At 36.8% G+C, this 25,043-nt stretch overlaps 3 protein-coding genes across 7 annotated transcripts; all 3 read left to right on the forward strand.

The window, feature by feature from the left end:
- The first annotated feature begins 1,630 nt into the window (after positions 1–1,630).
- LOC144356231 (uncharacterized) lies at positions 1,631–7,659 on the forward strand. 2 transcript variants are annotated; one of them, XM_085498584.1, is made up of 5 exons: positions 1,631–1,741; positions 2,446–2,531; positions 3,603–3,891; positions 6,487–6,666; positions 7,181–7,659. In XM_085498584.1, the coding sequence occupies exons 2-5, from the start codon at positions 2,460–2,462 to the stop codon at positions 7,528–7,530; spliced, it is 891 nt and encodes a 296-aa protein (XP_085354710.1). In that variant the 5' UTR covers positions 1,631–1,741; positions 2,446–2,459; the 3' UTR covers positions 7,531–7,659. The 2 variants fall into 2 exon arrangements, with proteins under 2 accessions (XP_085354710.1, XP_077867214.2); XM_078011088.2 differs by lacking the exon at positions 1,631–1,741 and adding an exon at positions 2,014–2,148.
- Positions 7,660–9,748: 2,089 nt separating this feature from the next.
- LOC100375629 (uncharacterized) lies at positions 9,749–15,629 on the forward strand. The gene is made up of 4 exons (XM_002736960.4): positions 9,749–9,867; positions 13,428–13,728; positions 13,846–14,031; positions 14,743–15,629. The coding sequence occupies exons 1-4, from the start codon at positions 9,796–9,798 to the stop codon at positions 15,165–15,167; spliced, it is 984 nt and encodes a 327-aa protein (XP_002737006.2). The 5' UTR covers positions 9,749–9,795; the 3' UTR covers positions 15,168–15,629.
- Positions 15,630–18,151: 2,522 nt separating this feature from the next.
- On the forward strand, positions 18,152–24,850 carry LOC100375480 (uncharacterized). 4 transcript variants are annotated; one of them, XM_002736959.4, is made up of 5 exons: positions 18,154–18,291; positions 20,588–20,747; positions 22,547–22,842; positions 23,050–23,238; positions 24,082–24,850. In XM_002736959.4, the coding sequence occupies exons 3-5, from the start codon at positions 22,563–22,565 to the stop codon at positions 24,570–24,572; spliced, it is 960 nt and encodes a 319-aa protein (XP_002737005.2). In that variant the 5' UTR covers positions 18,154–18,291; positions 20,588–20,747; positions 22,547–22,562; the 3' UTR covers positions 24,573–24,850. The 4 variants fall into 4 exon arrangements, with proteins under 4 accessions (XP_077867217.2, XP_002737005.2, XP_085354133.1 ...); XM_078011091.2 differs by lacking the exon at positions 20,588–20,747 and having other exon boundaries at positions 18,152–18,291; XM_085498007.1 differs by lacking the exon at positions 18,154–18,291 and having other exon boundaries at positions 20,429–20,747.
- The last annotated feature ends 193 nt before the right edge of the window (positions 24,851–25,043 follow it).

Genomic DNA, 25,043 nt, shown 5'->3' on the forward strand with positions numbered 1-25,043 from the left:
TTGATGTGCCACATGGTGTAATTCAAAAATATGAAGAGAAATGTAGGGGGCCTCTCATGAACACGGGGACTCCCTCAGCCTGTGGATTATATTGCAAATATCATTTAAAAATATCCATGCAGGTGATCTATTATTGTTTTAACAGCATTTGTCCTATGTTCCTTCATTAATTGACAGCTTAGATTGATATATGGCGGATGCTACATGTATCCCTTCTTGGACTTAAAGCGGGAGGGTCGTCACCTGCGCACGCGCGGGAATTGAGTCCCAAGCGACGATAACAACACACGCTAAAACGCAAAGGCTCATGAGTAGATGCTTGTAAACAATGACACGCTATGGCCATCTGACGCATGCGCAGGTGATGACTCCCCCGCTTTAACCTCTGGGCCGGATCCATTCCTCCGTGTAGTGCAATAATACTGTACACGTTGATCTATGTATGTGTGTAACGTACTTTGCTCCATGAGTAGTGTTATTATAAGTCCATTGTATTTTGTATAAATTTCAACAAAACGACCAGATGCATGAGTCACATGACCAAGGGTGGTATAAACTGTATTAATTGAATGAAGTCCTGGCGTCCGTCTTAACTTGATACTGGTTCCATTGTCACAATTTACGATAGTCAAGAGATTCCAGAATGTATTTTCACCTATTTTTGTGGTTTCTTGTTACCACGCACACAACAGAACTTCAATATAATCAGGGGTAACTCGCAATGTACAAATGAGTGTTACAAGAGATTATTAAATATGCCATTGCATACACAAATGCAAAGTACACGTTCAAGTACATTATATAAACATTTATAATGTACAAAAATACGTAAAGTACGCATAACTGTAAAAACAACCTAACACTAGTACTGAACAAAAAATAGAATAAGTATGCTGGCTGATAATGTAATAGGTATAACTCAAAAGAATAATTTCATGAAAATAAAATAAACTCCAATCCAGAACTGGGGTGTCTGGGGTGTTGTATGTGCGTGTAATGTCACTCAGTGGTATAACTTTACTTTACAGATATAATATATGCGTTAGATTGAGTGATTTCGGTGTGCCCGATATGGGTCAAGGTAAGGTCAAGAACGTATGATTTTCTGTTATATATCACAGTATTTGGTATATAATACACACCCCGTCTTAGTTCTGTCATCATTAGTTATATTGTATTTATATTAAAGTGACACGTTAACGAAATATAATGTAAAATAGTCATAATTCTATTATCAGATGCAAAATTTAAATATCAGATTTGCATTTTATTGTCTAAATAACGTGCATTGTATAATTCTGTTGATGTAGTATTAAAATACCTCCTAACTCTAAACACTAATTATAATTTTCGCGTAAAATCCGAATCAAGACGGAAGTACAAGTGTTTCAATTATTAATCATGTGACATATTTCAGTTATTAAACAGAAATATTTTGTTGGGAGGAACTTCCTTCGTCGCCTGATTCAAAATTAATAATTCATTTATATTTTTTTATTTACCGTTCTACATTCTACCATATATCTTCAACTTTCAAACATTCTACGTGGCGTTTAAACATCGCAATATGACATTCAATCGGATATCGAGGCGCCACCAACGCCGACGTCAGGCACATCTGTTTTTGTTACAGACGACCGCCATAACACTGTTCTCTCCTGGCATTGTGCATAGCGAGTACCATTGTACATCGGATTTTGGCGCAGAAACCATATTCCATGTCTGGGACTACATGGTCTAAGTATGACCCTTTATCTATTATGATATAATTATGGCAAGGTAATGCGCTATGTCGGCGATCGCTAAACCTTGTTAAATCACCTGCGTACCCTAGCTACAGTTCACTTATAATGTGGAACTACCAACAACGGCATAGGGGTGCCCGGAAGACAACTACTAGTTAAGTAGTTCCTTCTTCTCACACTTTATATTTATTTTCTACCCCGTCAAAACAACCATGGAAAATAACGGCTGGTGCATATCGTGAGTAAATACAGACCAGGTCAAACTCAGGTCATTAGTATTGACACGACCCAACGCGAACGGTGTCATAAATTCCACGAAAGGCACAAAGGTTTCTATGACAATAAACCTCTAATGTGTGTAGCTTGCAAGGCGCAGAAATGGAGCTCGTATAATCAGCCTAAGGTAAAGCGGTCTAGTTTTTTTCGAATTTGACCAACCAGATACACTTTGAACTACACGCGAAGTTTCAGCAGAGTGTACTCGATAGACGGTACTCGTAGTACACAGTTACTGGTTATGTTTTCCTTACACTCACAATGATCATCTCCCGTTTGTGTCGCACTAACATATATACAACTATAAGCACCTGCCAATAGAATACACAGCGCTTATGAATTATGCCCGCTTATGAATTATGCCCGCGTAACTGAGTCACCATGATTTGCGTAACCACGTAAAACTTTGTTTATTTACATATAGGCGACTTAAACATCATGGCGTTATTCCTGACTAGGCAATTCAATATTGTGATCGTTATAACTAGTACACTGTTACCAAGACATACGGTGAGTTATGATTTTGTCAAACCAACACAAATATAGATAGTATGTTAGTATGTATAGGGTAGCTTTGTTGTGCTGATAACACGTGCGTCTCACTGATGGTGGTGGTGGATACGATATTGTGTACGTGCGTAAGTTTGGTGTACTTATACACTTTATGTCAACATGTAGTATCGATTATCGGTAGGTGTACGCACTTTTATTGTTGAACAACTTTACAAGTAAATGCGAGTTTTGGCCCCTTTTAACGACACAGTAAGAACACATAAATGTTTGTTATATCAAGCATAAATTAAGTTTATATTCGTTAGTCAGTAGTTGGTATTACCGTGGAAAAACTTTGCCTCCATGGAAAGGGAGGGAAACTATAAAGACTATGGTTGAATTTGTAGATCATTGTCACATTTCGGTGATAATTTTATAATCTTTATAATCTGGATACAAATTATGGAACTCTAGCCGCCAGAGCTTTCTTATCATGGCAACGTCACATCGCGTTTCGTGGCGACATGTTTGTGTACTGTCAGATTTGTATCCAGTCATTTAGGCTTCTCATGTTACAGTGTTACCGTAGAACTAACATGTATACCTTCCTTGTTACTGTAATGAGTACTCATAGCTTTTTGTATATTCTTAGCAAGCTTGGGCGTTCCTAAGCCCGTGCTAACCATTGTTTTCCCCGTGCGTGAACGAAATTGGGTCTATCCGATATGCAAACATATGGGATTAGCTTAAATCTTAGCGAGCTCGTACTTCGTGTAGCGTGGATACTACTATGGAGTGTGGTCCCCTCACAACAAACATGTCAGATGTTGTCAAATATGTGTCCCAGGGAGCAATACACATTGATCTGCTATTCTACCGAAATCCAATATTAGTCATTGTTGTCAGGGCAACTCCTCATATAAATGTTATAAGAATCGTTTTGTAACTTTTTGACATATTCCCATACAAACTTATAAATCTTATCCAGAAACAACCTACTGAAATCAGTCTAGTTCTCAAATGGTTGGTAGGAAATTGTTGAGAATAAATACATTCGGTCACGGGTATACTTGGTTTCTTTCGTTGCAGGTTTCCTCATCCTTCTGTGGAGGAAACACACCCAAGTACATACAGATAAACTTATACGGTATAGAGACATGCAAACATTGCAGAAAATGTCCGCCAGGATCGTACGTATCCAGAGTATGCGAGGGTTATGATGATACCGAGTGTGCGCAGTGCGACGATGGTTCATACAGTACGGGATGGAGTAGGTTGGAAGAGTGTAAACCATGCACACGGTGTCCAGCACACCTTTCTACAACCAGGAATTGCACGAAAACACAGAATGCAAAGTGTGGGAAAGTATGTGACCATGGTGAGTAATGCACGTCTATCTGGTAGCATTGAACATAGTACACTATATAACAAACCCAATTCCTATTCACTCGGAGGTAGAATGTAATGAACAACGGATAAAAATGTATTGTTTCTTCAATTTAATCATACATTTGCATTTAATTAATTCAATATACGCAACTAAAACCTATGGTCATTTATTTACATATATAATTTGTATCCCGAATTTAAATGTATACGGTGTATAAAACTAATTAATATTCTTAGATCGGAAGATAATATATTCGACTGTACTGTATAGCAACTCTCAGGCACATTGAGTAAACATTTCAATTCGATTTATCACAGTTATAGACGGAGGGACTGTCGATTTATTATACATACAACCTAACGTTGAGGGCGTCTCTATGTATGTGGCGCTGTCTTGAAGTCGTATTTTTTCATACTAAATAGTGATTGAAACCTGTCAAGTATCAACAGAAATATATTCGTATGGAATCTTGCATAGCAAAATGTACTCTATGTAATTCATAGGCATTGCCTGAAAACAAAATCCGCTGTTTGAAAACCACTATCGTTCTATACACTTTTTCTTCTTGAATATTAAGCAAAATCTCAAAAACGTTTGAGCGTATTTTGATTAAATTTAGTACATAGGTACCTTGTGGTAATGTACAGCCATAATTAGTTCAAGGGCTATGTCCATGCATATTAAGTAGCTTATTTGTATATTATTTCATTTAAGCCTGTTTAAGTAAAACGGATTTTATTAAATCTGCTATATATTGGTGCTGAACATCTGTTGGCTATTGATCTTGACCTCTAATGCCATTGCTCATTCATTTCATAGATATGTTTTTATAATCACAACAATGATTTCGTGTGTACACGGGAGCTTTGTAAATTTCAGTTTTGATTTTTATAACTTATACTTTCCGACATTTTTTTTAATACCGTTTTTGGTGTTGAGTCTCTCAACGCAGTCCTACTACACTTTTTTGATTTACTTTCCCTAAGTTACGTGACTAAAGCGCAGAATAGAGATAACATTTCGAAAACTAAAGAATTTTACGAATTTAGGGCCGGCCCTAAATTATTTGTGTTAACACTGAAAAAAGGGGAATGCGGCCTCGCAGAAAAAATATTAATCTTAAAATGCGTAATTGTTCAAAACCGAGTTGAGACTACTATTTAAACACGTCACGTTAGTTCTGACCAAAACAACAATAGTATTATGTACCCCCCCCCCCGCCAATAAATAACAATGAGTCATACTGAAACCGAAAGTGAAACATTGCACTTTGTTAAAATTTATAAAACAATAAAACACATAAAGCGACATTTGTGTTGATAAGGCGAACCCGTCGAATGACCAGGAGCCGAAAATGAATTTAAAATAAAATTTTATTTCAGCGTAATTTCTTGCGCCCGCCGACTTGTAAGCGCAAAAAATTGCTAAACAAATATTATTTTTATCTTAATTTTTTACCGCCCGCCGCATAGCAAATCCAAGTTGCATTTTCGTGGGAGTATCATGATCAAAGTACCGAAGTCTCACGCAGATGAGAAACAAGGTTATACATGGAATAAAATTGTATTTCATTTCTTCTATCCGATCAATGATCTCACTTACAATTCTTTGAGAATCACACAAATCTAATGTAAAAAAAGAATTAATTTAGTTGTTTTTTTTGTTCGCCCTCCTCAAAAAAATTGCCTTATAAAAACTCGAGAAACAAGGAATAAAAAAAGTATGGCCTAAACATTGATTTTCCCAAAATCCAATGCGCTCTTCTAATCGAAAATCAAGAGTACGAGTTTTGACCTTGGTGCAACGTGCACTAATTACCACCGGTGACTTCTTTGATACCTTTCAATCACCAAATAAATTACCTAGTTAAAGCTTGGTAACGACTCAATTTGTACCCGTTGGTCTGCACAACAATCAAAGTCGCCATTTTTGTTCATATCCCCCCCATATCCCGCGCATGCGTGGCGCGACGACCACCATCCTTTAAATGACCGCTATTAATTTGTTTATTCATTCATTATTGTAAGATTAGTATATGAAATGCACTGAGCCGGGTTGATCGCTGTGCTATCAAATGAATTTTAAGCTGTACATACTTTTTTATGCTAACAAATTCAGTGTGCGCGTTCTAGAATGCATTTTTATGTATTTTTTTTTATTGTGACACAAAATGGAAGTGTTATATAAATTATATAAACTTTTGTACTCAATATAAATTGGTTTATTTCTTTAGTACTATTCCAAATACGGAAATGGACATTCATGTATAGTGAATTAGTAAAAACCTCGTAATCTGGTATCTGATGCATCAATGTACAGCGTCGAAGGTTAACACGGATTAAAAAATACGTCAACAAACGCTGATCGTGACCGCCAAAGCTCCGCAGTAGTCGCCCAATTGAATGAGCTTTTTTATATGCATTGTATGTATGGTACATGGGACTCGACGCGATGCGACTACTGTGGTGAATTACAGTGCGTTGCGCGAGGTAATAACTTTACACATTTAATCATGGTCGCGATATAAATTACGGGAGTTATTCTGTTGATTTATCGACCAACTTTCTTCCAATAATCCAACAGGTTATTTCAGTGATATCTTATCTGGTGGATGCTTTCCATGTTCATGGTGTTTTCCGAGTGACAAACAGCAAGCTCCACCAAGAATTCAAGAATGCATAGAACAAGGAATGCCACCAAATTTCCAGTGTATGCCGAGTCGTGTTTCTGGTGGTGTTCCTACATTCATAGGTTACGTAGAAGGTAGGGTGAAACTATGCAGTGTTTCATGGGTAAATTGAGGGCGCGTGGTTTTAGTGGTTTTACTTGTGGTACAGCTTCGAAGTTGTAGCAATTTGACACCTAAACCGTGTAAATATAGAACATTCAACAAAAAAGAATATTTAGGGCTACGGGTGCCAATAAACTTGCATCTATACCTTAACTTTAAATGGAAATTATTTAGTTCATTGTCAACAGCACAGAGTAACATATGTATGCGTTTTATTTAACTACATATGTACCATCACAATCACAGTAATTTTTCCTTCCATATCCCATATTGGTTGGTTGGTATATGTGTGAAGATTGTTATGTCAAATGCACCCGTGTAAAATTACTAACTACGAGTTACATCAACGGCTTTCACCAATTGTTGCATCAATCATGGTTTTTTAGCTTGCACATTATCTCGTATATAATCGACTTTATACTAATAATGAAACTTTTACTAATGTTGCCATTATTGTTGATGTCATGTGATCTGCTTCTTCCACAGATGTTTATAACAATAAAGAATCCGAAGTTTTGCATTCCGTACTATTAAACACAGTCAATACCGACGCGTATTCCGACGATCCGACACTTCCAAACGAGTTTTCTAATCTGCTATCCAAACCAAGCCACCGCCACTTCAGCGTCCCGACTGTTATCGTTTCTGGAGTTCTCATTTTCATATTGATTGTCATGGCGGGCGTTTTTCTTTTCCGCCAGAGTAGGGTATGCGCCTTTCACAAAAGAGGGTATGTCAGCTTAGACGACGCCGCCTATGATTACTCGGCTTCTCGTCAAGATGTGAGAATCAATGTCAGGGTAAATCCACTCGAAGATGTGGAGGGGTCTCATTAACTAAATGACTCACAGATAAATTGTGTTCTGGCTGTTCGTGTTTCAGCAGTTCTGTTCTATTCGACTCGCCATATAATGCTCCAGGGAAACCGACGGAACAACAGAATGAATGGAGGGATGTTTCCATTTATAATTGTATGATTGATCGGTTGATTGATTATCATAGTTTGTGCTCTGCTGTTTTTATTATCATTTACATATCATTGCATACTTTGAGTGCCCTTGATTATAAGGGTTTTTTTGACGTCGTATATTTATTATACAATACAATCCAATACAATATTTCAAACCTTTATATACTTTTACTATTTTTCATCCCAATCCGTCCATTTTTTTCACATGAATTTTTTCGAATTTTGCTAAATTATTTCCTGTAACTGTATTTTTGAAAGTTCAAAGTCAAACACAGGGATACCTAAATTTAGAACCACAATTTCAGGTATTTTAACAAATGGCCAACTGGAGCAAGTATGATATTGTATATATATATAAATATTGTCAAAATACTAAAAATTATTTTTCTATTTGAATTAAATACATACGTATGTGATCTTTGCCATTTTTAAAACAATGTCTTAACGCTATTTATACGTGTTGTTATTTTAATTAATGCACTACAAAATGAATATGTTTTTTATGGAATTTTAAATATAATATACACTACTTTATATATGTACTTTTATTTTTGTATTATCGTGCAATGTTTCATAAACTGATACACATATATTGGACAAGTATTTTCAATACCGGGTTCGTTGATGCACTGTATAGTAATACAAGATATATTTGTGGCGTGAAATACATTATGGATATAACAGATATATATATATCACAAGCTTTAATAAAAAACAAGTACAATAATTGTGTTGTGTGGGTCAATGTCTCCATATTGACAGCAAACTCACGCAAAAAATAATGTTATAACACATAATAGCTACACTTTCAAAGTACTGTCTGGATAACTTGACATCACCAAATTAAACATTTCCTAATTAAGACACAGAACAGCACAATTATCTTAGAACTGACATTGCAAATACGCAGTCACTGTATACAAGCACACAGTATGCATATTTATATCACAATGAAACGAAATAAAGAACTGATTTCAACGATACTAGCCCTAAATATTATAGACTAGAACCTGACTAAAAATATAAATACAAGTATACTCGCATGCATACAAGCTTATATCTTGTGTAAGATAACACTCCCCTAGTGAAAACTATTTTTTTTGAAAACAACATTACATCTCTACATAGGAAGCCGCCATGTTTTGAAGCACACTTTATCTACCGAAGTGTACCAATCCGCCAAGATCCATGAAACCATCCAGCTCCGATTGCTTGATATTGCAATCCAGTCATCCCTCACACTATATCCATCCATTATACAGCAATCCAATGCCCTCTGATACACTCAGACATTATCAGAGGTGAAACTATTTGAATAGCCGGACTCATTTTTGACGTATGTCCTATAATTCATATTTATATATATATTGTGTTTTTATTCACACGTCCATGTTATGTTTTCCGTTCACTGCTAGAATCACGTTGTGCGTGAAATCGAACGTAAAAACAGGACAAACAAAGGTCATAGCGTCGTAGTGGCGTCAAACATCGCATGGGATACAACAAACGCGAAAATATTTTGGGGGCATTTTCATGCTTAATAATTTGCTGTACACATTTGATGATAGACAATTTCAGTTGAGGGTATTCGAAAGCAATATTCCTCTGTCGAAGATCGGCCGGTCGATGTGAGCTGCGAAATAAAGAAATTCGAGTTCAAAATCAAATCGTTCGATTTTTGCGGCAGACGTTCGACGCGCGTCTTTCATGCATCTCGCGAGATCTCGCAGTTGAACGGAATATCACCTATTCCGTTGTATTTATATCTACTAAGGGTTTTTACTCGTGGGTGACATTGAGTAGTGTGTAATAACGTCCCCCCCCCCTACCTCTATAATATAATAATTCATTGTGTAGGTTGTATATATAAACTTATATTTATGTAGACTTCAATGAATGAATGACAACCAAACTGTGAACGATCTACACCTCACCTCCTCTCCCATTCCCACAAAGTCTTGAGTCTACTTTAAATGTAATCTGTCTGGTGTATGTTGACACGCAGGTCAGCTGTCCGGAATGTATGTCGTAATTGATCTATACAAAGATAGACGCGTACTAAGTAGTACAGTTTCCTGTGTGTCTTGGAGTGTCGTGCAGTGAACACGTAGTTGAATCCCATCCATATACAATGTTACTAACTTCAGTGTACTGGACGAGTCCTGTTAGTATCGTACTTTACATACAGTTAATTACCTCTGCGGTAAGTCTTAAATCCGTTCATCGTGTCTTGTAGTATTTAACTTATTTCAGACCCTATTGGATGTCAACCCAATGAATTCTTACGCTCAGTTCACCAGTATTCCGCTGTGTCGTGGCTATGTTGCTAAATTCTACGGTATTGTACCGTTTCTCAAAGAAGGACGATGGTCAATGTAAATACGTGTACGACTATTATAATTCACAACAACGTCAACACCGGGCCCAAGCTTAAAAAAAAGAGTAAAACTCGTCACTTATGGACATCCTACGTTTTAAATAGACATAAATGTATGTCGTCATCAAATGTGTGTCATAGGTTTTTTTATTAGGGAAGTGTACTTGTTTCAATTTCACTGCCCTATTACACACTTAAGATATTGACATTAGGTCATAGGGTACGACTTGAGTGTTTCCTGTAAATGTATTTATCATTACCGGGTTTTCCTGATGGCGTATGATGGTTGAATGTTAGTCACAATGCTACTGTACACTCTGCTCCTCCCAGTTCATTCCACTGTACTGCTCGTGAATACCCATTATGCCCACGATATGTCTCAACCATAACACTGAGACCTTGTAATAAACACATCTGCCTGAGGTCATCGTACTCGCTGTCAGTCAACAAATTACAATATCCGTAGAGATTGGGCTTTTTAATGAACTATCTCAACTATGACCTTGACTGGTGTTGTCTATACTATAGGGCTCATACCACTAATTGAATTTCCATAGACGACAATGTTAACATATGACGAGATTGCTATATGAAAATGACGAAGAAAGTTGAAAATATGGCTCAAAAATGGGAAATCAACATGCCAGTAATCAACCATATGAAAAAAACTAACATGTTGGCCAGCTCAAACTCTTGCAAATCTCAGGTAAACAAGACACACCTACTGTATTTGGATTGCACCAGGAGAAATCACTGGAAAAACACCAAGATTAGAACATCCATTAACACACAGAATAAACCCACAGGTACACAGCCGCTAAGTAGTAAACAAAAGACCACATGTTGGTCTCACCTCTGACCCAGGTGATTACGCCCTCAAACAGGGAGCACCTGAGAAAAATAATATTTAAAAAATTTCATTGGTTCTTGCTGGGCATTTAAATTGAGCAGCCATTGGTTAATTAGTGGCATGAGACCTATATACATTTGTTTTTGGCCAGTGAATAATCTGCACAAATATATGCGGTAATCATTAGAATGGTACATGCATATGTAACGTGCATGTCACAAAATGGTAATATGGTAATTAGCGGATATTCAAAAAACAAGGAATCTAATAGTTTTCACAAAATCATAAATATCTACCAAAAAAATTGTTGTCAATTACTATAATGGCAACTTATATGCGGGAACTATTTTGACTTGGGTAAATTTTTTGTGTCACAATATTTGAACTAACTTTGATACATTGCTTGATAATGTTTGCAACCTGGCGTTTATTTTCACCCATAGTCATCTGGATGTGTGGACAGTAAGCAGATGGTGGAGATTAATTGCTGTTGTTAAACGGCTGTTCTAAGTTCAATGTTTGTTCATAAATGATAAAAGTAGGCTGTTACGTAACTGGTAATGGCCTGGAATATTAAACATGGTAAAGAACTGTCGTATTTAGTCACAGTGGTTGGTGATTAATTTGGCTTCACAATTGTAATTATAATATAATGTTTTGGGGAAGATTTTTTTATTTCTCCCCATTCCATTTTTGTTATTGCCGTTTATTTGCATTTTCTTAATTTTATTTGACATTTAGTATCACCTAAGTGAAGACCCGAGGTTCAGCGCCTTATAGTGCATTGGTTTGTGGTATAGAGTGAGTCAGAGAAAATATCTTATGAGTGACAATACATTATAAGATTTATTATTTAAACGAGTGTAGTTATTTTAACTTGATCTGAGACTTTAGTGATAAACAAGTGAAAATTACTGAACGAGTTTAATAAATCTGATTTTGTAGGGTCGCGAATTTGATATACATTTATATACATTTCAGATACATTTATTAAACTGCAAAATCCTCGCCAAGTAACGCAGGTACTTAATACTAGTACGTTAGGGAGTCAAATTGAAATATATTCAAGGATGGATGCCCAAGATACGAGACATTATGTAAGACATAACGCATTACAAACAAATCTGACGTACCATGTGCAGGACAGAAATGTGTTTCCACCATATTGGATTTTGTAAAGGATTATGAGATTCCCTAACCCCGCCCAAGGCGCCCTCTGGGACCGAAATGTGTTTCGACCATATTGGATTTTGTAAAGGATTATGAAATCCCTAACCCCGCCCAAAGCGCCCTCTGGGACAGAAATGTGTTTCCACCATATTGGATTTTGTAAAGAATTATGAGATTCCCTAACCCCGCCCAAAGCGCCCTCTGGGACAGAAATGTGTTTCCACCATATTGGATTTTGTAAAGGATTATGAGATTCCCTAACCCCGCCCCAAGCGCCCTCTGGGACAGAAATATGTTTCCACTATATATGAATTTTGTAAAGAATTATTAGTTCCCTATAAACCCCGCCCAAAGCGCCCTCTGTGACAGAAATGTGTTTCCATCAATTGGATTTTGCGAGGGTTTATGGGTCATTTACATAAAGGATGATGTTCATTTACACCGATTGCCATTGCTCTTAAGAGGAACCGTCACGATATATATTGATAACATAATTTTGAAACAATTTAAACCATGACCATTTCACAATAAATGCATATTTCACCGCTAGACATGTGGTAAACAGATTTGAGGTTGGGAGAATTTGCAATAACGTATCAGACTACATTTTCAGAAATCTAAAACTACCACAATTATTCGAATTCATATAATTACTAATAATTATTTTTAAAAAATTGTAAAACCACCAACATAATGAAACATTGGCGTATTTTGTGACAGACAGCCATGTCGAAATTCAGTCGTTTTAATCAATGACCAATCAGATTATCGGAATTACATAGTTTGGAGATATCGACAGTTATTACACTGCTTTAATGTAAATTTCTCTGCGATGCGGGATGTAATTTCGTCACGGCCTTGTGGAATTTCTCGTCAGTGTGTTTAATTTTCTCCGGACCGAGTTTAATTTCTCACGATGCGATAAAATTACACATGCCTCTAAGAATTGTACTAACGGGCCACAGTCGACTATTAAATTTGTCACAGTACTATATTGTTTTCATTCGTCGGCGTTCAAAGTATTAGTTATTGATAAATAATTGACACAAACGCATCCATATCAGGTGTCTATTTTGGAAGCGATGATGAATTATCTTGCTAAATCTAGTTCCTTATTTCTCATATTCATGAAAATATTTATTTATCAATTACCCCTTTTTTTTAATTAGGATCCAATTAGTTTTATGTTTTCTCTGTGTGGTCAGAGACTTGACCAGTTGAACTCCCTGGTCCCCACTATTCATAATGTAACGTGCTGTATCACATGTTTCAATAACGTGAAATCGTGAAATAAATTTATGAATCGACAATCTAGAATCGACTGTGCAAATACATAATGTGAATAAAACTGTTCTTCTTTTTGTAGTTATCTTTGAGTTCATCACCATGTAATGGAAATGATTCCGAATCGATGTACAAGATAACGACGATCAATGGCGAAGCCAATTGTGTACCATGTAGCAAGTGTCCAGCTGGGTTCGGTGTAGTGACCGAATGTCAAGGTGAACAGGACACGCAATGTGAGATATGTGCAGAAGGGACGTATTCAGCGGCAACCAGTCAAACATCGCCATGCAAACCGTGTACGACTTGTTCTTTTCATCTGACTACCACGAGAAACTGTACCAGAACACGAAACGCGGAATGTGCGAAGAAATGTGATTACGGTAAAAAGAACTTCACTTAAACATCTGAAAACAAACACTCTTTAGAATATGTGCCCACGTTTTATTTTCTTCTCTTCACGTTTACTAAATCTATATTTACTGTGTCTATGTTTACAGCATACTTCAAAAATGCCCTAACTGGGGAGTGTTCTCCTTGTTCGTGGTGCTTTCAAAACAAACCTGAAATGGCACCACCTGTCATACAGGAATGCGTAGATCAAGGAATGCCACGGAATTTCCAGTGCATGCCAAGCACAAATAGAGACGATGTACCAACGTATAAGGAATATAAGAATCACCTGGGTGAGTTGTATGACTGTATGATTTGGAATCCATTTGTCTGATTTTACACTGATACCGATTGTTATGTCTAGTGGAATACAACCGTTCAGATATTGACCTATCGATATGTATTGTAATATCTAATCTGCATATAAAAACCAAATGACGGGAACGTCACAATTTGCATATGAACAAATAAGTCTCGGAGCCAGTATGTTTTTGCTTATTTGAATATTTATACAAATTAATTACAACTGTGACATCAAATATAAACAATATTGTTTATAACATGATTGGCCAATAGTTACATGATGGTTAAGTGCTATCACCTACACATGGTGAACTATTAATTCAGCAGACTATACTCAAAGTGATGTTCTTTCCGGAATAGTCAAAATACTATTTGTCCCGCGTATGCGCTGAGGTCTTTGTTTTCAAATGGCAGTCCTGCAAACGCACAATGAAAGTGTTCTAGTATCCGACAAGGTTTTACAACGAAGTAGGAACACTAGCTTTAAACTACATTAATTGTGAAACTACTGGGACAAAGTTACCACTCCTATAGGAAGGGTTCGAACGGTTGGGTTGAGCGTTTGAGCGAAGGTTGCGTGGCTTTACGCTGCGACTATGCTGAAATACGGATTATGGTTAACTAATATTATTTTGAATTGGAACGTACTAACAATAGAACAGAGCACGGGATTGATTGGTATTCAATTCGTTTCGTTTCAGAAAGGATTTACCAATTTGCTGCCAAAAACCTCGCAACAGATTTTCTGAAACAGGATAACGTCACTGCTATTCCTTCTTCAACCAGCATACCATCTCACCACCATGTCACGATACCCATAGTCGTCACATCCGGTATCGTCGTGCTCATCTGCTTGATAATATTGATGATCATCCTTATCCAGCGATGTAACAAAAGGCAATCCCACAGATATGAAAATATCGACGAACGTTTCGACGAGACTGACGATGTGGAAGGTCGGCACAGAAACGGATACTGCAATCTCGTCGAGCAGCATGAATATTATAAATATATTCCAGCCGAAGAGGATACAGTTGGAAGTACTGCAGTGCAATATGGGAAGGAAACCGACAGTAGACGGTGTGTTGAACTCAATACTGCTACTGAAAAAACACGCATTGTGTGACTAACTGACGTAATTCATTGTAAAAACTATTACCAATGATGAAAACATTGGCTCGCAATCTCTAAAGAAAAGATCTCTGGAAGTGACATCATGTACAAGAAAATTAAGTATGACATTGACAAATGACTCATAACATAAATATGACATATTCTGCTGAACTTCTCATACAATGCACAGAAACAAATAATCAATGAAATTATTGCTGTGTCGATGCATTTTGCGGCCTTTAAAATACTGGTGCTACATGTACTTCCACGCTGATAGACAAATGGGAACACATCCTTTGTTCTCCGTGTTTGACCTTGATTCTTGATTATGTTTGAGCTTGTAATTGCTTATTCTAAAACAATGTACAACTTTAATGAGTTGGCGTTAGAAGTGTGTGCTACAGCCACATTGAAATATGTTTGTCTTCAAGTGCTTTCAAAATAAAATGTGTGGGACGTGGGGGCGAGATATTTATATTTGATATATCGTTTGTGTTCCAGCTTGTTCTGGGAATGATGCTTCACATATTGCAAAGTGGGAATGCAACTTTAAGTTTTAGTTTTATTAGTAAGTTTATAGTTTTATAGTTTTATATTAAAGTTAACTTAGGATTATTATATTTTTTTACTTTATAATATAGTATCGTTTCTAGAAATGCCGATAATACTAAGGTTTGTTTTATATATTATAAACTTTAGCATATACGTATTCATATACAGGATTATGCATTTATTGGTGTCCCATTACAGCCACCATCTTTCAGAGATGTAACTCTGATGCAACATTCGTTAATCCAAAATGTCCGCCAATTGGCCATTTTAATCCGATATGTACCAAAGCATGTTATTAATGTATATATTTAGTTTCACGTACCTCGGACATATCTACAACATTATTTCAGTCATTCAATTATCTTTCCATTCACCTATACTGTGGTCCTCTTCACCCCACACCGGGACATAAGGCTGCAATCAGGTTCTTCCATTCATGTCTATCCTTGGCCACCATCTCTGCTCTACTCCAGGTCAGGTTTGCTTGGGCAAGTTCTGTGGTAATGGTTCTTCTCCATGTGGTTTTTGGCCTCCCTCTGTTTCGTTGACCCTTTGGCGTCCAGCGAAGTGCTGTTTTGGGGATTGAGTCTTGTGGCATTCTGAGAACATGACCCAACCTTCGCAGTCTTCGGCTCATTATTTCAATAATAGCTTTTTGTTATTCTAATTCCCATTACAATCATTCAAAAAAATCGTAGTTGCCTGAAATTCTACTGGTTCTGTTATGAGAGTGGTGCCGTCGACATATTATTTGTTTACACTGGCCACCCAACAACATTGCAACATGAGAACTACTGTAAAATACTTTATTATAGCTTGGAATTTATTTTATAAGGGGTGATTCAGTAAAAATTATTTTACATTTAGCTCATCAAAAATCAATGAAAATAATTTGCATACAAAACACATGACAAGTCTTTCTTTAAGTGACAATTAATTACAGCTAAAATCAAGTATTTTACAGTATTCAAATTCACTTTAGGTGAAATGTGCGTATAGGTTGAATAGTTTTGGTCACATCACACATTATTTCCTGACACCCTGTTCTAATGCAAACAAATTATTCTACACCCAGTATAAGTATTGAATTAGATCTTTATCTTCTTTGCCAAGTACAACCTTTCCTGTGCGTCGATGAATCTATAGTCAATAGTCTATCAAATCATTGTTTAGAGAGCTAGATTGGTTTTACAAATTACTTTGTGTTCATGTGTTGAAGTATGTGATAATAAGGAGCTTCTGGATCCGGGTTTACATCCGGAGTCACTTATTTTTGTGTCCAACAATGAATGAATGGCCGTTGTTGACAACTTCCGCAATTCCTAAACTGCCTTTATTTATTAGAGTTGTTTTTGACAATCCTATTCACCACAGATCATACCACACAGTGTTATGTACAATGGACTCAATGTATAGTACATTCGGTTTAGATTGAATGAAAATCTTAACATGTATTTTTTAATAAAAGTGGAATTACCATGCTATGTTTCCGTGAACAGCGTGACTGGTGCATACGGAACTACAATGCAATACGGATAGATAGCGTGATTGCCATGTGGAAGAACGTTTAAACACATTTTCGAAGCAGACCACGAATGTCATCGTGGAGTAATCTAATTATAGGAAATAAATTCAATATGATATAATTTTTTCCTGAATTTTAATAACGAGGAAAAAGTATATACAAGACGTTGTCTGGTAACAAACTGTCATAGCAAGGAGTGTCATAGCAAAGGATCCTCTCACATAAACTGGTCGAATATTGTATTGTGAATGATACTAACGTAGCAACAGGGAAAACGAGGTAAAATTGATCTGTGATTCAGACATTCATTAAAAATTATTAAGCATGCTACAATAACAATATATCTGAAAGCTTATATATATACGGGATACACTAGTGCATATGAATATGTCTGTGAAATGGTTGAAGCCTTAGAAGCTGTAACTGTCGGCGCCTTTCAATTTTGTTTTTGCTTTGAATAAACATTATCTATGTTCATGTGACAATTGTGAGCTATAGACTATTAAACTGTTAAAATTGATGTACCAGACACAAACTATTCAAAGTCCAAACATCAGTGGGAGGTTTCCTGTAGATCATACAAATTTGGAATGCAACATTCGTCCAACTTTATTTGGGGGCACTCATTTATATAATTTGTTTGGGAGTGGTTTTCTGACTTTTGTTTTATAAAAAAAACGGTAAAGATGAAATTCACCGGCCCGCCCCATGCTTACTGCGCCTCTCATGTACGGATATTTATGACGATAATGAATGTTCACCATGTGAACGGGTTCTAACAGATCCTCAGCAGTTTGTGAAAGTGGTATCACAAACGCTTTGTTGGATATGGCGTAAGGGTCAATGCTTAGTAAAAGGAATATTTGAGGCGAGTCGGCGTTGTTGCTATGCAAGTCATCTGTTTGGTATTGAATAATAAACATGGTACTTCGGATCGACTGCTGTGACACATTGTCCACCGCCACCATTTCCGCCGACATGTCCACTACCAGCACCACTATCACGCCAGCAGCAGTACCACCACCACCACCACCAAGAACTTAAAAGTATCACGCACTTGGTAAGATATCAATTTACTAGTTATATTGTATGCAAACAATGACTTGGCGTTATCGCAAGGTTTCAATTTAAGAAATGATATCACATAAAATACATTACAATACATACATAACATTATGTGAATACATTCAATTTGTTTGATAAACAATTTACCGTTGATACAACATTAATAATCGAGGTTTTAATGACGTCTCAATCAAACGCTGCACCTACGTCTAATTCAGATCGAATTGCAGCAACATTCGAAATGATGTTTGTGCGATGACCGTAATTAACGCTGTATCGACGTCAAATTCAGTATACGTACGGCATCAATTATAAAATGTGAATAAGAACAAATAATTTACAATTCGGACCCTAAATCCAGACTCACACACGATGTAATTAGGAATGAAGGCAATCTTTGATTAATAGATAAATTATTTGTTTAGTGCAAAATAGATAACAGCCGGTGTTTTTTAACATTATATTATATTATAATAATAATTTGTCTATGTTTAAAATATTTGACCATTAAATCGTTATGCAATGCATGCAGTGTTTTGGTGTACATAAATGTAACATAAACTGAAAACAAAAACACAACAGTCGTACAAACAAACTGAAAACAAACCCAGAACAGCGATTATACTAGTATTACTATGACGGGAAAATTCTTCCTCTCTGGGTTCTCCACACGTGCCAGGGGGAATCTCGTCTTGTCTCTCTATCGCGTCCCCTTGAGGTACGGGATCGGGAAAGTCGCTTAAGCTTTACAGTCAAATAGACGCACACAACGAATTACGTTTCAACTCTCGTCTTAGTCGGTCAGTCGAGAACTCTATAAGACACAGCGCCCTGGGGAAAAGTCCCCAAGACTATCGCAAGGCTGACCCAAGACTGCCTCTAGACTCCCCAAGACTAGGCCAAGACTGTGTCTGTCGTGGTGTTCTCGCCAAGACCAACTAAAAACAACTTTAATCACTTTCAAAACCTTAACCAATTACAAAGCCGTATACAGACTCTAGGGCGTAACCTTCAATCATACAGCCAATCACACTAAGTACTGAACACGTCATATCTTTTGATTAATCGCTCACTGTATTAGTAACTGCGAATGCCAACTGTCAGAAATAGTAGTCCGAATAGCGACGGTTATATCGTAATTAGTTCCAAATCACTGAGTCGAGTTCCATCCAGGACCTCGCATGAGCCTAAACGATGACAGACATAACACAGTCAGTCGCTATTAATCAGCTACTGTGGAATACTTTATTTTCGCTGGAATTAATTTTCACTGAAAAGGTTTTTTGGGCGTTTTGCTTGAAATTTATTTTCACTGATTTTTGATGAGTTTAATGTGAATCATAGGAAAAAAAGTATATTCGCTGGATTTTATTTTCACGGAATCATCCCTTCAGCGAAAATAACGAAAATAAATTCCAAGCGAAAATAAAGTATTCTACAGTAAATAAGTCGATTAACAGATACGCGTAAACAAATTCATCACATTACCATAAACGACACACCATTACTTATCAGTGAAAGTGCTACTAACTTACCGTGTCCATAGGATTTGTTCTGCTCTGCAAGTGATGAGTCATCATGCAAGTTTTTGCTATAAATTTGGCCAAAACTACAAATAAAGTACAATAATCAGGAAATATTAAAAAAAGTCAGACTCATTCTGTCTTCTAATATCTAAAATGTATTTAGTTCACAACTCACAACGTTGTACAAACGTATTATGTCCAACCTCAGACTATTTATTAGTTGTCTGAGGTCCAACACACACACACACACACACACACACATACACATACACATAATTTCTATCTATATGGCGTAACATAGCTTTTTAGTGGTGTTAGTGCACTAAAATTCATAATAACAAAGCGTGATATATATATACGCCAAAATAAGAAGCGAATAACAATAATTGCCAAAGCCCAAGACTAGCCTCCACATTAAGATGGTTCAGCCCTTACATGCATACCTCTGAGTACGGTTTTCTTCAGTATACACACTGAAAGAATACAACGCCGTCTAGTATATTATAATAGTACTTGAGGACATGACCCGACACGTCGTTATAAACACAATATTGTCGACTGACCTATTGACACCCTGGAAAAGTTGAGTGTTTACCGCAAGCTCAGTTTTTGTCGAGTAACTTCCTCCTTTATTGTGTTGTCGAAAATAACACAGGTCAGGATATCGGAAGACAGGACATTCTCCGTAATGCAACATCTTTATTCTATTTTACATAACCTTCCCTGCCTGTACATATATATATATGTTGTATGTATTTATAATAGGTGATTCATGAAATAAAACTACAAATCGGAATGTGCAGTTGATTTCACGTACCATGAAGGCACCAGACGATAGAGGGCGTGTCAGTAATGTGACCTTTTAATTTTATGTCTACGAGGCTAGACGCGTGTATTGGTGACGTTGTAGCACTTTGTGGAAAAGGTAGATATAATGATTTGTTCGGTGCATTTGAATACATCTGTTTTTGTTTATATGGTTGATATGTTTTCGAGTCTTCGATGTTCAGGTCTACAATGTATTTGAGCGTGTGAGTGGAGTGTGAGGGAACTTAGATATATATATATATATATATATATATATATATATATATATATATATATATATATATATATAGCAAATTGTCACAAAATGTAGAATTGTATATATATATATATGACGAATGTGTTGTTAGTGGTTCAGACAAACATGGATATACACCGTTCTCAATGAAAATTCCAAATTCACTATTCGTTTCTACAGCTTTTGCTTTCTTTCGCTTCATGTTTGTTCGTTTAATTCCGCCTGTAATCTGTGGGTGGTAAGCGTGGCATTACTTGTACACGAACACTTGCTTAGTCATTTTAGTCGTTGAATTGACCTATTACGTGCGTTTTCGCAGCAATGTGCATGGGTCACACAATATGTGGTCAATGTGAAAACTGTCATGGCGGCGGTGGAATTTCTAGTAGGTGATTAATCATAGGTAACTGCTCGCATACTTTAATGTATCATTCAATATGTTGTGTCGTGAGTGTTGTATGGTCTGTTTAATTTTGCCTTGTATGGCATGTAATAGCAGATATCACGAGTATAAAGTATAAATTATGTCTAATCAACAGAGTATATATATTATAGTTTGCGTCTGAGTAAATTATTAACAGTTGTAATCAGACAATCGGAAATAGCTTTATTTTGACATACCGTAGGAGTCACGTAGATGCTTGTAATAGTTTCGGTCCTTTGTAATTATTCACCGCAAATTCGAAAGTTGAAACAAAGCGTTTACATATTAACAGGAAATGGAACATAACATCGTGCACGAGCGTGTTTCGTATTTGCTGCGACTATATACGGCTATGTGTGGCCAAGGATAAACAACTGTATATTGTAATCATGTTTACTCGTCGTAACCTCGGAAGGGTACAACCTTTGACCAAGACTGGAAACGAGCTAATTCAAAGTACGCTGGACCTAGTGCTTGTAGAAGACAATGATGAATTGACAAATAGAAGCAATTTGCACACACAGTCTCACCAAATAGGTGGAATCATGCCAGTGTTTGCTAACTTGTTATTCACGTGAACAATCCGTAATGTCGTGCAGATTTATTCGTAATTTCGATCACGCGTAAATACTGTATAATCTTTATTACTCACGACCTGTTATAAAAAAGTATTGGGTTACCACTTAACATTACAACGTATATACAAACCATCCTCTTAAGGTAGAGATGCAGTTTACCTGACAGGTATTTTAATTACATGTAGTTAATTAGGAACCAAGATGATCTCCCTTGTCCACAAAACTATATATTTTCGGAAAGCTTATTGTGTGAATTTAAAAATGTTGTTAGTATTTTTTTTATATGGACACTGTAGTTTGAAATATGCACAAAAATGTGCTTTTTTGGTCAAAAGTGATTTTAAAAAAATTAGCTTCTAAACCATGCTTCTCTTTCCTGTCAAAATCGGTTTATATGTACATCTGTTTACTATCTCTACCTTAAGTCTGATAAATACAATGATGTATTATTTATATGTGACTGTGTACATGTGATTAAAACATATATAGAGAGACAGAGCTAATCAACGCAATTGGTCACTTGCGAGATTGTGGCGCATTTTCATAATAAACCCACTACTGTTCAGTTCAGTGCATGTCCAGTTTGTTGTTTTAGTCTACACATGGTGTATTCCTGGCTTACGTGAGCTCTCTCAATGAACGGTTTTCATTCATTACAGCACAACGTTTGTTTGAATGGAATGCGGCGGGCACAGTCCGAAATATAAAGTGACAAATATATATGGCGTGGAAACTTGTCGGCCGTGCACTAAATGTCCACCCGGTACCGGAGTATCCAGAGTGTGCGAAGGACGCCAGGACACGACATGTGAGTCGTGTCGTGATGGCACTTATTCGGTGGGATGGAGTCGTTCCTCGCCATGTAGACCCTGCACCGTCTGCCCTGAACATCTGCCAATGATCAACAATTGTAGTTCAACGCAAAACTCAAAATGTTCACATATTTGCGACTTGGGTAAGACAATCATTGTTTTGTTGTGTATTGGATGAAATATCAAATGCTATTAGTATTGAAGTGGTCAGTGAAGGTGTCGGTCACGTGTCACGGTGATAGGTATTTTGGTCACGTAAACACGTGTATTGTGACAATTGTTACTGTCTTAGGGTAACATCCCCCAGCACTTTCAATATTGATTATAAGTCTTTTGTTCAATATCACTAGGATATTTTTTGGATGAATTGTCTGGACAATGTGACCATTGCTCCTGGTGCTTTCCTGACGAACCTGAAAAAGCTCCTCCGAGAATACCGGAATGCCAACAGCAGGGGCTGCCGAGAAGTTTTCAATGTATGCCGAGCAGATTCCTAGACGACGTGCCGACGTATCAACAGTTTCGAGACAGCTATAATGGTATGTCCAATAAAACGTGTAACTATGTTAATAAAAGTAGATGACTGTAATATTATCGCTTGTTATATACATGTTTAAAGCGGGATGGCTGTCACCTGCGCACGCGCGAGAATTGAGTCCCAAGCAACGATAACAACACACGCTAAAAACGCAAAGGCTCGTGGGTGGACGCTTGTTTGTTTGTAAACAATGACACGTCATCATCTGACGCATGCGCAGGTGACGACTCCCGCGCTTTAAGTGTGGCTGGTAGCCTGCAGGTGAGTGGAATTTGTAATACAATGGAACGCAATAAGGACCGGATTATTTTTTTTGTATTATTATTAGCTTATTAGCTTGAAGCAAGCAAAACAATGGTACTCAGAATATTGATTAGTAAAACTTTTTTTAAAGTTCTGTTGACGACCTGATCAAATTATGATAACAATAATGCACTCCTCTCGGCGCCATATTGGATTCGAACCTTTGAACGTTCGTGCGTGTATCGATACGAGTGTCGGTTTTAACCAAATGTTTTAATTTGATACAATCGTCGTGCGAGTTTAATTTTACTTCTTATACCCCACAACGCAGATTTACACGATTAGGTTGATCGGACCAAATCTGAATTATCTGATGAATGGGTATATGTAAACTATCCTTTATAATCTATCGTTTGATTATATTATAGCAACGACGTAACGCAATGTAAACATATGGGTCATGATCTGAAAATAATTCCAATTATGCTGCCACACACATAATGTGATGACATAGAGTCGCGATTAGATGTAGTAATGACGTGTCAATATCACGTATGGATTCCATGACATTTATTATTATACATATTATTCTTGTTTACAGTTCGGGGTCAGGCTACACAAAGAACCTCAACAAATGTAACTCCATCCACCTCTGTTACCGCGTATTCTGTGAAATCGGTGACATCGTCAAATACGACAACTTCGACAGTTAAGTTGATAGAATATCCAGAAACGGCCGCAAGTCATATCACAGTATCTCTTCTAACGTGTGCGGGCGCTGTTATTTTAATTGTTATCCTAATCGCCTGTCTAATCTTTATGCGGCGAATCCGAAGACGTGTTCAAGAAAGTGGTAGAAAATACAGTAGATTAGACGAGAGCCGTTATACAAAAGCATTACACGAAGATGATGTTGTAAAAGTGAACGTGATCATTGGCAACGATGTTGAATACCACAGTTCGATTGAAACACTTGAATATGATCGTCTTCACGAATTATCAGACGACCAGATTCCAAATCACACTAAAGAACATACTAGCTATGTAGGAACAGAAAGGAAGTTTTCCACTGCAGAGACGAATGTTACATAAACGCATTGTAGGTTTCAGTGATTCAAGTTTATGTTGGGCAGAACAATGTAATCGAGCTTGTAATTCGGTACTAAGCGGAAGGAGACAATGCGTCATGTAAGGTTTGGCATCACCCAATGTAGTATACGGCATTTCATCTTGAGATACCTAGTTCATATTTCCATTTATGTGTCTTTTAACTATATTAATGCTCCAATGATATTTTACTTTGCCAGTATTGATTTTTCTTTAGTATACACGGTAATCAGATATAAAACAAAATATCTCAGTAATTTACAGTGATCTTGTTTTCTCCTTTTTTTTAATGGTTGTGTGTATATCACGGTGATTTGTTGACTGTGTTAATGTTGCTAACATACACATTCTGGTTTAGTGGCTTTGCAACATACATCTTGAAGCAAAATATATTTCCTGTTCACGCAATTTAAAACTAGGCGACTGTCTCTAAATCATTCATATAAAATGGGCCAG

Source organism: Saccoglossus kowalevskii, chromosome 4, assembly GCF_978046115.1.
Source record: "Saccoglossus kowalevskii chromosome 4, keSacKowa6.1, whole genome shotgun sequence".
In the NCBI taxonomy this organism is placed as follows: Eukaryota; Metazoa; Hemichordata; class Enteropneusta; family Harrimaniidae; genus Saccoglossus; species Saccoglossus kowalevskii.